The sequence below is a fragment of the Epinephelus fuscoguttatus genome, linkage group LG15 (assembly GCF_011397635.1).
Source record: "Epinephelus fuscoguttatus linkage group LG15, E.fuscoguttatus.final_Chr_v1".
NCBI classification, from domain to species: Eukaryota; Metazoa; Chordata; class Actinopteri; order Perciformes; family Serranidae; genus Epinephelus; species Epinephelus fuscoguttatus.
This window is the reverse complement of record NC_064766.1, coordinates 21,277,055-21,291,916: the sequence shown is the minus strand read 5'-3', so window position 1 is coordinate 21,291,916 and position 14,862 is coordinate 21,277,055. Positions and strand designations below refer to the sequence as shown.

General features: G+C 46.7%; 2 protein-coding genes across 4 annotated transcripts in view; both read right to left on the bottom strand.

Moving 5' to 3' along the window:
- Positions 1 to 14,862, bottom strand: part of LOC125902008 (uncharacterized) — a 63,400-nt gene that overhangs the window by 45,489 nt on the left and 3,049 nt on the right. The window lies entirely within an intron of this gene.
- On the bottom strand, positions 5,313 to 14,637 carry LOC125902165 (uncharacterized). Of its 3 annotated transcripts, XM_049598326.1 has the most exons (7): positions 14,588 to 14,610; positions 14,192 to 14,239; positions 14,029 to 14,107; positions 13,882 to 13,946; positions 11,124 to 11,370; positions 10,865 to 10,996; positions 5,313 to 6,247 (listed from the first exon to the last, which is right to left on the bottom strand). In XM_049598326.1, exons 5-7 carry the CDS (start codon positions 11,132 to 11,134, stop codon positions 5,743 to 5,745), a joined length of 648 nt encoding a protein of 215 aa, XP_049454283.1. In that variant the 5' UTR covers positions 11,135 to 11,370; positions 13,882 to 13,946; positions 14,029 to 14,107; positions 14,192 to 14,239; positions 14,588 to 14,610; the 3' UTR covers positions 5,313 to 5,742. The 3 variants fall into 3 exon arrangements, with proteins under 3 accessions (XP_049454283.1, XP_049454285.1, XP_049454284.1); XM_049598328.1 differs by lacking the exon at positions 14,192 to 14,239 and having other exon boundaries at positions 14,029 to 14,085; positions 14,588 to 14,637; XM_049598327.1 differs by lacking the exon at positions 14,192 to 14,239 and having other exon boundaries at positions 14,588 to 14,609.

Genomic DNA, 14,862 nt, shown 5'->3' with positions numbered 1-14,862 from the left:
CCAGTGGAGATGGATGAGGTTAGGGGTGATGTGCTGCCAGGGCTTGTTGTAAGTGAGAACCCTGGCTGCTGAGTTTTGCACAAACTGGAGCCTGTCCAGGGTTTTACTGGGAACCCCGACAGGACTTCATGACAGTAGTCCAGACGGGAAAAGATGAAAGCGTGAATCAGGGTTTCAGCAACAGAGTCAGAGAGTGAGGGCCAGAGACGGGAGATGTTCCTGGGGTGGTAGAAGGCAGACCTGGTGATGGATTTGACATGAGACTGGTAGGAGAGGGTGGAGTCTGTGATGATGCCCAGGTTGCGTATTTCGTGGGATGGAGTAATTGAGCAGCCGTCAATGTGGAGGAGGAGATCCCCAGTCTTCTGCAGCACTGGATTTGGGGCCACGACCATGAGCTCTGTTTTGGGGACAAACTGAGATTGGTTGGCTAGATAGGACTGAAACCATGTAAGGGCTGTACCGGCGATGAGAAGGTCACTAGTTATTTTGATGAGGGCGATCTCTGTGCTGTGGTGTGCTCTGTAGGCTGATTGCAGGGGTTCGTAGAGCTCATGGTCAGACAGATGTTGGTGAAGCTGGGCAGCCACTGCTTTTTCCAGAACCTTCCTGAGGAAAGGCAGGTTGGAGATCAGCTGGAAGTAGCTGAGATCATCAGGGTCCAGACCAGGCTTCTTTAAGATGGGAGTGATGGAAGCAGTTTTGAAACTGGGGGGAACAACACCAGATGCTAGGGAGGAGTTGATTATGTCAGTGATGAAAGGGCAGAGGGCAGGGAGGCAGGCCTTCACCAATGGAGTTGGCATGGGGTCCAGCAAACATGTGGAAACCTTGGCCTTTGATATCAGACTCAAACTTGTCATCATATATGATGATGACGATGAAACTTGTATGAGAATCAAAGACTTATAACCAAGTCCAGTTGCGTTCAATTGATTTCCTTGAGATAACTATGAACTGGATGACGGAGAATATTCACAGGCTTGCTTTTGGAAGGAACATTATTAAATCTTTAAGCTGTAGCCTAATTGAAAGCGTAATGGTTCTGGAAGGAAGACTACTAAATCTGAAATATGAAATTGGAAGTGTCATGTCAGATCCACCCCAGGTGGCTTTTTAACGCTAAAAAATGAAACAAACATAAAATTTTGACGACTAATGTTCACCCTCTGTTTGTCATCTGTATGTGACAGTGAATTTACAATCCATTTCCTCCTTCCAAGGCACAGAGACAGCTGTCCAAGGATGAGTTTGGTCGGGTTGTGGCCGCCATGTGCCATGACGTGGCGATGGCAGAAAAATATGACTGTGCTCTTCCGTTCATCAAGGAGGCCGTGGAGGTTTGCAGCCTGAGGATGAAAGCCCTCATGGAGGAAACGGAGGACCTGCATCCTGCCTCCACCTCAGACTCTGGGGGTGAGGAACCAATGTATGCTGACAGCATGGACTCTGTGTCTGAGCTCTCTGAAGGAGAGAAAGAGTTAATGAAGATGAGAAGGCGGCTTTTTGGAGCAGCAGGGAGGGAAGAAAAGCAAAGGAAAGAAGGACAAGGGTCAGAAGGATGAGGAGACGTGCCCAAGCCTTTGAATCAGACACCGATCCTGAGCGCCTGATGATCATGACGGATGCAACGGAAAAGCAGGGATCAGAAATGGAACAATTTGACTCAAATGAAGAGGAGGGGCAGTGTGCACACGGACCAAGGGAGGCGAAATTGTCCAGGTTCCCAGGCATTAGACAACTGAGGGTTAGCCTTAAGAAAATTGAGGATTTGTAGTTCATGTAGTTAAGCATTGCTGAGTGGAGTTATATATTTTATATCTGTAGATATTGTACTTATGTATATTTTATATCTGTAGATATTTTATATCTGTATACATTATCTATTATTTTATATCTGTATATATTTATTTATTTTATATATTTTGTTGTGCCTGTGCTGCAGGGGCTGTAAGATATGTGGAACTGGGACATTAACACATGCTGCCTCACCTCCTGGAGGTGAAAGGTCAAACTATATAGAAACTTAGTAATCATGTCATTAGAACTTCTCATCTTCGTTGCATGTTTTATTTCCATCAAATTGTAGGAGCAGTGACAGTACAAAAGGTCTCACATTGTATAAATGGAAAAATAGATTAAGATTATGATCAAATTAAAAAAAATCAAATAAAACGCTTGTCGCTCACAGTATTTTAGCAAACAACTGTGTTCAAACGTGTCCTTGTTCACACAGGTCACAAACATTATGACCGATAAATTAGGGGTCCACCATGTTGCTGTTAAGTGATGGGCTGGAGTCAGCTTTGTTATGACAAACTAAGGCACTAATGCCAGACCCATCAGCCACACGCTCACTGTAATTGTCAGCCTGTGTTTGACGTTTTGAAATTGATTCAGTCTCTCGGCTTCTGTGTAGTGCTGGATGGTTTGGTGAGGTCATCGGTCTTTCTTGTAGATGGGAATACACATGAGTTTTGCCTTCTCCTGAATGATGACGGTCACTTAGAGCAGTATCATCACTTGACTTCACACAGCAGAGGGTGGACGCTGCAGTGAGAAAAGAGAGAAAGTTTACAACACAGAAGAAGAAGACGACTGATTTTGCCTAATCTGAGGCTGGACTGTCACACACAGAGGAGTCATTAACCACAACAAAACATGTGTAACACATCTATTGTTTGTGCTGGGATGTAAGAGCACCACTTCTTTCCCTCTTTCACTATGATGCACATTACATGGAACACAGAGGGGAGATCTCAGTGTTAGCCTGAAATAAAATTAGTCATAAAAATCCTGTCTTGAGGCTACTGTCCATGTGATCACTGTCGGACAAAACTCATAACTCTGTATTTATAGATAATTTTCATCTTTTAGTACAAAGGGTAAAACAAAGGACAAATACAAAACACTGAACAATTATACATATTCAAGGTCAGGTATTCAAGGTCAAGGTGATCAGTATCCAAAAGACAAAATATTATACACAACACGTGGATGTCTTGAACATTTGGCTGTCAAACACAGAACATTCAATTTCGAGTTCTTGTCCATACTTGGGAGTTCTACGGGTTACTTTGGATTGTGGAGGAAAGTATTGTCACTTACACAGGAGATGTTTCTCCCGTTGGCCATACTGAAGAGCCCTCCACCTGTCATAGAAGACTGTGTCAGTAGGAAAGCCAGCATCCGCCCTCTGCTTCTTGGTTGGTGGCTGGCCAGTCAGATTAAGTGGAAAGGCCTGTAGGAAAGCTGCAAGGTCCTGTTCAGCTCCAGTCTCCCGTGCCTGCATCTTCTCTTCCTCGCTTCGGCGCCCGGTCGCTCCTCTCCTCACCTGAATCCTCAGAAGAGGAGCTGTAAGATTGAACAGGTCAAAGGTTGAACATTGACAAACACCTGCACCAACAGACAGAGTGGTCGACTGACGTGCGTTTCAGATGATGGCACATACTGTCTGAGGTTCCTGAGCACGTGCAGGTGTCCACGACGTTATCTATGGTCTTCATGCAATAGTGCACATTGGCCATGGGTGTGGAATGGGCCATGTAATAAGCCACGCCAGCTTTCTGCTCCTCCGTGAACTGGGAAGCCACCTGAGTTGCCACAACCCTCCTGATTTCCTGGCTGGTCACATTCGGGAGTTTGTAGCTACAATGCAGAAGACATCTCAGTTGACTCTCACTTACAAATCTGAATTCTGAACTGTTCACTCTATGTGCAAATCAGGATGTCAATTTTGTCCCATTCTCTCTCTCCACAGTGCATATAGCAAGGTCATTGCTGGCACTCTTAACGGGCCTACCACTTGAGGCCAGAAAAAAATATCCCATCATCATTGACGCTGATGTAATCAGGGCAGATCCATTGATAGTAGCCCTCCAGCATCTGCAAAGACAAGACATGAGCCAAGTTAATATCTGTGTCGTTAATAATACTGCAATTCACAACGAGCGATTTCAGCCTATTAAAGTACTTACTGCTGCCTCCTCCATACTGAGGGCAAACGTGGGAACCTGCATGGTTGCTTTTGGTTTCAGCATGCAGACCTCAATACTGACTACATGTTATACTGTACTGCAGGCTACGAAACACTCCTGCAAAGCGTCAGGAAAACACACTTACTGCCATTCCTTCCACTGCATCGGGTGTTTGGAAATAACTGAGGATGATGATGGTGTTGCAGTAACAGTGAAACAGCGTCTTCTCCTCTGGAGCCACATAGAATAGAATAGAATAGAATAGAATAGAATAGAACAGATTTACTTAATTGATCCCAAAAACTGGGAAATTATCTTGTTACAGCAGCAGAAGTATAAACGTAAAAGTGCAGGTAGTTTAAATAGAATAAAATAAAATAAAATGAAATAAAATAAAATAGAATAAAATAAATAAAATATAAAATAAATCCTAATATATACAGAATATAAAAAAATATCAAATATACAGAATATAAAATATAAAAACTATAAAAACAGGAAAAGAGTGAGAGTGGAAAAACAATGTGGCAGTGAGCAGGTATGCAAAAACAGGACTATACAGCGGAGAGTTGTGAGTTGCCTCTGACAGACAGATGTGAGTTATTGTACATTGTGATAGCTTGTGGCAGAAATGATGACGACACCCAGGTACTTGTAGTCCTCAACCTCCTCCACATCCTCGCCCAGAACACACAGTGGCCGTAAGGCCGTCCTCTTCCTCCTGAAGTCAATCACCATCTCTCTGGTCATGTTGACATTCAGCCTCAGGTGATTGCATCCAGCCCACTCTACAAAGTCATCCACCACTGCTCTGTACTCACCTTCCACCACTTATACACCCGACAAAAGCCGAGTCATCAGAAAATTTCTGTAAGTGACATGACTCAGAGTTGTATAGAAAATCTGTGGAGTATAAGGTGAAAAGGAAAGGGGACAGCACAGTCCCCTGTGGAGCTCCTGTATCACTGACCACCGCATCAGACAGTACACTGCCCAGACAGACAAACTGTGGCCTGCCTGTCAGGTAGTCAGTAATCCAGGAGACAATGGAGGTGTCGACTCCCAGTACCCGCAGCTTCTCACCCAGCAGCAGTGGCTGGATAGTGTTGAAAGCGCTGGAGACATCAAAGAATGTGATTCTCACAGTGCTGCCACCACTATCCAGGTGCGAATGGGCTCGTTGCAGCAGATAGATGACCGCGTCGTCAACTCGCAGATTGGGCTGGTAAGCAAACTGTAGAGGGTCTAGCAGCTCCTTCACCCGCGCGGCCTCATGTGGGCCAAGACCAGCCTCTCGCACCTTCATCACATGATATGTTAGGCCAACTGGTCGGTAGTCATTGAAGTCCGATGGAGTTGACTGTGTCGGGCCAGGAACAAGGCAGGACGTCTTTCACAGCACCGGGACTCTCTCCAGACTCAGGCTCAGGTTGTAGAGATGTTAGAGAACAGGAGACAGCTGGCTAGCACAGGTCTTCAGGATCCTGGGGCTGATAACATCAGGTCCTGCAGCCTTCCGTTGGTGGAGTCTCTCCAGCTGTCTCCTGACCTGGCCTGTAGTCACAGTCATGCTGGGGTGGGTGCTGGTGTCAATAGTGGAGGAGACGGGGGGGTGTAAACAGTGTGGGTGAGTGGGGGGCTGGAAGGCTGCGAGCTAAACCTGTTAGAGAAGCCATTCAGCTCGTTGGCTCTCTCCAGACCGCCTGATGGTTGGTTGCCCTTCACTTTACATCCAGTGATCTGTTTCATCCCAGTCCACACATCCTCACATTGTTCTGCTGGAGTTTGGCCTCCAGGTTCCTCCTGTAGCTGTCTTTACACACCTCAGCATCTCCCTGAGTTCATGCTGCACTCTCCTCAGCTCCTCTCTGTCACCAGACCTGAAGGCCCTCTTCTTCTTGTTGAGGAGTGCTTTCAGGTCACTGGTAATCAATGGCTTGTTGTTGGGGAAGCAGTGAACAGTCCGGGTTGGTGTGGTGGTGTGTTCACAGAACCTGATATATTCTGTGATGCGGTCCGTCATGTCGTCAATGTCCTCCCCGTGTGGCTCACAGAGTACATCCCAGTCTATTGTCTCAAAGCAGTCCTGCAGTGCCCCTGCAGCCTCCTGAGTCCACATCCTTACTGTCCTTGTGTGAATATACATAAATAACATAAATAAAAAATTTTCAAGCAGCCTCCCATGAATGCCCAGCATGTCTTTCTTTGCCACACACAGGACTTTCTGGCAGTCATCAAGGCTCCTCTGATCCCGAATGAAGCGGTCATACCTAGAATAAAATACAAGACAACAGTGAGCAGGAGAGTTACACATGTGTCTGTATCACATAATCTTGAAATAGCAGCAGTTAAACAGAATCCATGAAAAAGGAAAGAAATAGCAGGCAGATTAACAACTGATCGGACTTTACAGGTAACCCTGCTGAGAGACATTGCCACGGGTTTCCTGAAGACTGCGAGGTCAGTCCGCCTGACACCTCAGGCCTGTGTTAGTGATGCTTTATAACACCTGGCTGACCAGATAATGGACATAGAGCAGAAACATCCAGACTCCCTGCTTATTGTTCTGGTGGATTTCAACAGAGCAAACCTCAGCCATGACCTGCCTAAATATAGACAGCATGTTAAGTGTCCCACCAGGGACACAAACACTCTAGACCACTGCTATTCAACATTAAAGAACGCCTATCATGGGGCGGTGTTTAGCTCAGTCGGCAGAGCGCCCGCCCCATGTGCAGAGACTATAGTCCTCTCTGCAGGCGACCCCGGTTCGAGTCCCGCGCCGGGCAGTCATTTCCTGTGTGTCGCTCCCCCCTCTCTGCCTCCCATTTCCTGTCTCTCTCTCAGCTGTCCTATACATTAAAGGCTAAACCCCCCCCCCCCCCAAAAAAAAAAAAAAAAGAACGCCTATCGCTCTGTCCCCCATGCAGCCTTGGGGCGCTCTGATCACTGCTCTGATCATGGTTCGCCTTCTACCAACTTACAGGCAGAAGTTAAAATCTGCTACACCTGTAGTAAAGACTGTCAGGAGATGGACCACCGATGCAAAGCTGGAACTACAGGCCTGCTTTGACTGCACAGATTGGAATGTTTTTGAGGCTGCAGCTTCCGACCTGGATGAACTCACTGACACTGTGACATCGTACACTATCTTTTGTGAGGACACGTGTGTGCAGACTAAAGCCTTCTGCACATACAAAACAATAAACCCTGGTTCACTTCAAAACTCAAGCAGCTTCAGGTCAAGGAGGAGGCCTACAGAAGTGGGGACAGAGTCCTGTACAACCAGGCCAGAAACACACTGACAAAGGAGGTCAGAGGAGCAAAGAGGCATTACAAACAGGTTTTCAGCCAACAACCTTGCATCAGTGTGGAGAGGTCTGCAGGGTGTCACCAACTACAGGAGACCCCCCCCCCCCCACACACTGCAGAGAGTCCTCAACTGGCCGACGAGCTGAATGAGTTCTACTGCAGGTTTGAGAAATCATTCACACCCATCACCGCGTCGCCCCTGAGTGGCAGCAGTTGCAGCAGCTCCTGCTCAATTTGAGTTTCTTTCACTTTTTTTTTTAGCAGTTTTTAGTGACTAATCTTAATTTCTTTTGTGTGTTCGTTTTCTGTTACAACAGTGCACCTAGGGATACCAAAGTTGCTGTGTTTGCTCTGGTCTTTTTTTGTTTTTTACACTTTCCATGACCGGAGGGCCCTTGCCCAGCCACGGCCCTATTGTTTACAGTCGGGATCAGCTGTTAGCCCTCCGTAACACAGCGGTGCTGCCCCAGGATGGACCCGACGTTCCCTGTGAGTTGAAGAAGAGGAGACGGGGGACCCGTGCCGGAATTCAACGCCGTAGGAAGAGTCACTTCTGACCCGTCCTTCCGTCCGTCGTTATGGGGAATGTGAGATCTCTTCCCAACAAGATGGACGAGTTAACGGCGCTGACCCAGCACCTGAGGGAATATCGTGAGTGCAGCATCATGGTGTTTACAGAGACATGGCTGAACTCACTAACACCGGACACGATCATTTCTCTGGAGGGATTTAATTTGCGGCGCACGGACAGGACACGGGAGAGTGATAAGAAGAAAGGAGGGGGGCTGGCTGTGATTGTCAACAATAGACGGTGTAACCCCAGGCACATCACTGTCAAAGAGCAACTGTGCTGTAAGGACATTGAGCTGTTACTTGAGTTAACATGAGACCGTACTATCTGCCCAGGGAATTTTCACATGTTCTGGTGGCAGCAGTGTACATTCCCCTCTGCTAATGGTGACGCAACCTGTGATGTCCTGCACTCAGCTGTGAGGAGGCTGCAGACACAGCACCCACAGGCCCTCCTCCTCATCTCTGGGGACTTCAACCATGCCTCTCCTTCCTCCACTCTGCCCAAATTTACCCAGTATGTCACCTGCCACACCAGAGACAATAAAACACTGGACTTATTTTATGCCAACACCAAGGAGGCATATTCATCATCACCTCTCCTCCCCTGGGGAGATCAGACCACAGCCTGGTTCTTCTCCTGCCTATGTATAAACCCTTAGTGCACAGGCATCCAGCTGTGACCCGCACAGTCAGAAGATGGTCTGAGGAGACTGAAGAGGCTAAAGACTAAAGACTGTTTTGAGACGACTGTGTGGGAGGAACTCTGTGATCCTCATGGGGAGGACATCGACAGCCTCACACACTGCATCACGGACTACATAAACTTCTGTGTGGAGAACACTGTACCCACCAGGACTGTACGGGTGCTTCTCCAACAACAAACCCTGTATTAACCCCGACATAAAGGCTCTACTTAAGGAGAAGAAGAGGGTCTTTAAGTCGGGCAACAAAGAGGAGCTGAAGACTGTACAGAGGGAGCTGAGGAGGAAGATCGGAGAGGGGAAGAACCACTTCAGGAAGAAGATGGAGGACCAGCTGCAGCAGAACAACATCAGCAGGGTCTGGAAAACAAATCTCCGTGCACAAAGAACCAGACTCCCAGCCATCCACCCATCCCCCAGCCCAGCCATTCCTGCTGCAGCTCCCCTCGTCGACACCTCCACCCCTTCCCCCTCCTTGCCTCCTCCAACACTCAGCTCACAGCCACCCCCCACTGTTTCTGCATCTCCTGCCCCATCCACACCTCTACCTTCTCCCACACCTCCTCCTCTCACACCTCCAAATATACAGCCCCCTGGCTCCAATCTGTCCCTCTCTACAGACCAGGTAAGAAAAGAGCTCAGGAAGATAAAGGCGAGAAAGGCTGCGGGTCCAGACGGCATCAGTTCCAGGCTCCTCAAGTCCTGTGCAGACCAGCTGTGCAGGATCGACCTGAGCCTGAAGCTGAGGAGAGTTCCACAACTGTGGAAAACATCCTGTGTGGTACCGGTGCTAAAGGCGCTGCACCTGAAGGACCTCAACAGCTACAGGCCAGTGGCGCTGAAATCGCATCTGATGAAGACACTGGAGTGGCTGGTCCTCGTCCATCTCCGCCCCCTGGTGGAACCATTGATGGACCCGCAACAGTTTGCCTACCAGCCTGGCTTCGGGGTGGTTGATGCCATCATCTTCCTCCAACATAGAGCTCTTTCTCACCTGGAGAAGCCTGGAAGCACTGTGAGGATCATGTTCTTCGATTTCTCCAGTGCTTTCAACACCATCCAGCCTGTGCTTCTGAGGGATAAGCTGGAGCTCACAGGAGCTGACCATCACCTCACATCCTGGATTACAGACTACCTCACCAACTGTCCACAGTATGTGAGGTCAAAGGACTGTGTCTCAGACATGGTGGTCTGCAGCACAGGGGCTCCACAGGGAACAGTTTTGGTTCCTTTCCTGTTTACCCTGTACACTGCAGACTTCAGACACAGTTCAGCCACCTGCCATCTCCAAAAACCAAGGAGCTGGTGGTGGATTTCCGCAGGCGCAGCCACTCCCTCCCGACACCGGTGAACATCCAGGGAATGGACATTGAGAGAGTGGACTCTTATAAGTACCTGGGTGTTCACCCAAACAATAAACTGGACTGGACTGTAAACACTGATGCTCTCTACAAAAAAGGCCAGAGCAGACTCTATATGCTTAGAAGACTGAGGTCCTTTGGAGTGCAGGGAGCTCTCCTCAAGACCTTCTTCGATACTGTGGTGGCATCAGCCATCTTTTTCTGAGTGGTTTGCTGGAGCAGCAGCATTTCCATCGCTGACAGGAAGAGACTGGACAAGCTGATAAAGAGGGCCAGCTCTGTCCTGAGTAGCTCCCTTGACTCAGTGCAGGTGGTGGGAGAGAGGAGGATAATAGCAAAGCTATCATCAGTGATGGAGAACGACTCCCACCCCATGCAGGACACTGTTACCGCACTGAGCAGCTCCATCAGCGACAGACTCCTTCATCCCAAGTGTGTGAAGGAGAGGTACCACAGGTCCTTCCTTCCTGCTGCTGTCAGACTGTTCAACCAGCACTGCTCTCAGTAGACCACTCATACACTCAGACTCAATAATAAACTGTTATGTCCAATAGATACCCAATTTAACATGCAGATTTTTTAATTATCCATTGTGTACTGTTGCCATTGTCTTGCCGTTGTTTTTTTCTCACTGTATGTCGCTCTGTGTCACTGTGGTTGGTTTTTTTTCCTGTTCATATTGTATATACTGTAATATTTATTTATTACTATTCTATCCTCTTGCTGCTGCAATAAGCGGAATTTCCCCACTGTGGGACGAATAAAGGATATTCTATTCTATTCTATTCACCCGCTCTGACCCTGACACCAGACAACCATCACCACCCCCTGCTCCAGCCAGACCCCTCCCCACTCACCCCCACCATCAGCACTCCCTGCTCTACTCACCCTCCCCACCCACCCCCCACCATCAATGAGGATCTGTGAAGAGGATGTGTACCAGCTCTTCAGGAGACAGAAGACCAGGAAGGCCCCAGGTCCAGACGGCGTCTCACCCTCCTGTCTGAAAGTCTGCGCTGACCAGCTGTCCCCCATCTTCACACGGATCACTGGAGATGTGTGAAGTCCCCTCCTGCTTCAGGCACTCAACAATAATCCCGGTCCCAAAGAAACCCTCTATCTCAGGACTGAATGACTACAGACCCGTCGCCCTGACGTCTGTAGTCATGAAAATATTTGAGAGACTGGTGTTGACTCACCTGAAGGACATCACAGGACCCCTGTTGGACCCCCCGCAGTTTGCCGACTGCAAACAGGTCAGTGGAGCATGCAGTCAACATGGGACTGCACTACATCCTTCAACACCTCGACTCCCCAGGGACCTATGCAAGGATCCTGTTGGTGGACTTCAGCTCAGCGTTCAACACCATCATTCCAAAAGTCCTCCGCACCAAACTGACCCAGCTCACAGTTCCAGCCTCCACCTGTGAGTGGATCACAAACTTCCTGACAGACAGGAGGCAGCAGGTGAGGCTGGGCAAAATCACATCCAGCACCTGGACAATAAGCACTGGAAGCCCCAAAGATGTGTGCATTTCTCTCTACACCAACGTCGTCAACAGATCACTTGAGTGCAGAATCACTGACAAAATTTTCAGCCTTCTAGCTTGAGAGGAAAAAAGTTTATACACATTATCTAGGCCCACCAAGGACAATGTCCTGTGAATTTCAGCTTTCTATGTATCAGGACCAACGAGCTGGGGGGCTCGTGAATCAGCCAGTGTAGTTTTAGGTTAAAGGGACAGAGTTGCAGAGGTTGTTTTTTTTTTTTAATGTATATACTGAGAGGATGGTCTCCAATGACCTTTGACCTTGACTGAGGCCTCCCCAGACCAGTTGCTCTTTTGACCTCATTTGGTCACCAAAGCAGATGGAGGCCTGAACCTTGAACTAGGAGATCCCTGAGATGTGTAAAATCATGTTATCCAGGAAGCATGTTGATTGCTACTACCATACTGAAAGTAGCTTCAGTAATAACTTTGGGCCTCCAAAGTCTAGAACCTGGTTTGGACATGTAATATAAGTGCTTCCTGACATGTTCAGCTCATTTGGAGCTATACTGGCCCAGTTATGTGCCTAAAACTGTAGAAAAAATTCAAATGGAGCGACCCCTCATGGGCAGATGAAAAGACTGAGAGGGTTCAAACCACCACAGGACTGGCCCACGTGGAGTGCAAAATCACTGACAAAACTTTCAGACTTCTAACTTGAGAGGAAAAAAGTTATTCTGGTTGGACCAAGAAAGATCCAGACCCTTAGACCTATACACCTTTATACCATCTGTAGGTGTTGGTGCTGGATTGGCCTGTGAAGTGAATCCTTGGGGCTACATCCACCAAAGTTTATACACATTATCTAGGCCCACCAAGGACCATGTCCTGTGAATTGCAGTTGCATATTTTTTTTTTTTTTTTAATGTATACAGTGAAAGGATGATCCCCAATGACCTTTGACACTGACTGAGGCCTTCCCAGAGCAGTTGCTCTTTTGACATGATTTGGTCACCAAAGAGGTGAGGTAGGAGTTGGAGGCCTGAAACTTGAACTAGGAGAAATAACTTAGAAATAAATTAGGGCCTCCAACTTCTAGAACCTGGTTTAGAAATGTTTAGTCAGTGATTCTGCACTATTGGTCAGATCCAACATTACAGTATAGACCCAACATTTCTTTATTAGACCCTATTTCTTTGCTGATCTGTTCTGTACACGCGCCACTCATTACACGTCTGTCCATCCTGGGAGAGGGATCCCTCCTCTGCGGCTCTTCCTGAGGTTTCTTCCAGCTTTTTTCCCCTGCTAAAAGGGTTTTTTGGGGGCAAGTTTTTCCTCACTCGAACTGAGGGTCTAAGGACAGAGGGTGTCGTCTCTGTGCAGATTGTAAAGCCCTCCAAGGCAAACTGTGGTTTGTGAATGTGGGCTACACAAATAAAATTTGATTTGATTTGATTTGGTATTTCCTACAGGTTTTTTCCACAAAAGGGTCTAATATGGAGATGTTGGGTTTATACTGCAGATGTTGGTTGTTGGACCCAACATGCCCACATTTTATTGCAGTCATGACACCTCTGTTTCACACAACAGGAAGTAACTTAAGCATGACTCCAGCATTCGTGAGATTATTGAAGACCACTTCTCAGTACCTAAAGGCTAAAACACCCAACTTTTACCTTTGAGACCCTTTATTAAAAATACAAAGTTGGCTGGAGAATGACTGAGACCTGTTTGGCCAAATATGGGTGTATGGAGATACAGTCATGACTCCAGCATTCATGAGATTATTGAAGACCACTTTCTCAGTATCTAAAGGCTAAAACACCCAACTTGTACCTCTGAGACCCTTTATTAAAAATACAAAGTTGGCTAGAGAATGACTGAGACCTGTTTGGCCAAATATGGGTGTATGGAGATACAGTCATGACCTCTTTGTCTCACACAACAGGAAGTAACTTCACTATGACTCCAGCATTCATGAGATTATTGAAGACCATGTTCTCAGTATCTAAAGGCTAAAACACCCAACTTGTACCTCTGAGACCCTTTATTAAAAATACAAAGTTGGCTAGAGAATGACTGAGACCTGTTTGGCCAAATATGGGTGTATGGAGATACACTCATGACTCCAGCATTCATGAGATTGTTGAAGACCACTTTCTCAGTATCTAAAGGCTAAAACACTTGATGTTTTCAAGAACGTTTATTCTGTTCTCAACGACGTGGCACTGGGATGTCCTTTCTTCCTCTTTAATCAATCAGGGCCAGGTCCATACATTTCACATAAGTTTGAGTAAAGAGGCTGAGACAAACTCTGAACAAACATGAAATTATCAAAAACATATTTAGGAACTTCACTGTGTTCTAATGGATGTGGCTCCTTGACATCCTGTTCTCCTTTGTGACCTAATCTGAACTATTTTGAGGTTAAGGATCACATATAAACCAGTCTAATATTCATGTTAACCTTGAACACAGAACTTTAAGGGATTCTTCATCCTTGGACTTTTCTTCCTCTGAAGAACATGGCTCCTGAAAGGATGCAAAAAGATGTGGTTTTTCAATATATCTGTAATGTAGTAAACAGCACTAAAACCTTCGTCATACTGCTCACCTTTGCTTCACAATGCTGTTGTCGTGACCTCCACGTGGGATGCATTTTTCTCATTTTCTGTGTACAAGGAACATGGCTCCTTAAGATGGGGAACAGACAGATATTGGTTCATGTATGACTTGATTTCATGCACACAGAATTAAACCAGTTTACTTCCACTCACCTGTCCTTCAACATCAATCTCATCTTCTGTGTGCAAGGAACATGGCTCCTTAAGATGGGGAACAGGCTGATATTGGCTCATATATGACTTGATTTCATGCACACAGAATTAAACCAGTTTACTTCCACTCACCTGTCCTTCAACATCAATCTCATCTTCTGTGTACAAGGAATATGGCTCCTTAAGATGGGGAACAGGCTGATATTGGCTCATGTATGACTTGATTTCATGCACACAGAATTAAACCAGTTTACTTCCACTCACCTGTCCTTCAACATCAATCTCATCTTCTGTGTACAAGGAACATGGCTCCTTAAGATGGGGAACACACAGATATTGGCTCATGTATGACTTGATTTCATGCACATAAAATTAAACCAGTTTACTTCCACTCACCTGTCCTTCAACATCAATCTCATCTTCTGTGTGCAAGGAACATGGCTCCTTAAGATGGGGAACAGGCTGATATTGGCTCATGTATGACTTGATTTCATGCACATAAAATTAAACTAGTTTACTTCCACTCACCAGTCCTTCAGTATCATTGTCCTCTGATTTTTCTATCTGTGAGGAGCCCAAATCCTAAAGAGGAGATTTTGTGATTTAGAGGTCATGGACAGAAATCCTCTAAAAAATAACTATACTGTATATACACATCACTAAACCAAGGT

Excerpts from the sequence above, each read along its gene's own strand:
- LOC125902165 (XM_049598328.1), bottom strand. Across the intron at positions 6,248-10,864 it reads TTCTGTCTCCTGAAGAGCTG|GTATGACCGCTTCATTCGGG; the intron begins GTACACATCCTC and ends ATTTTATTCTAG.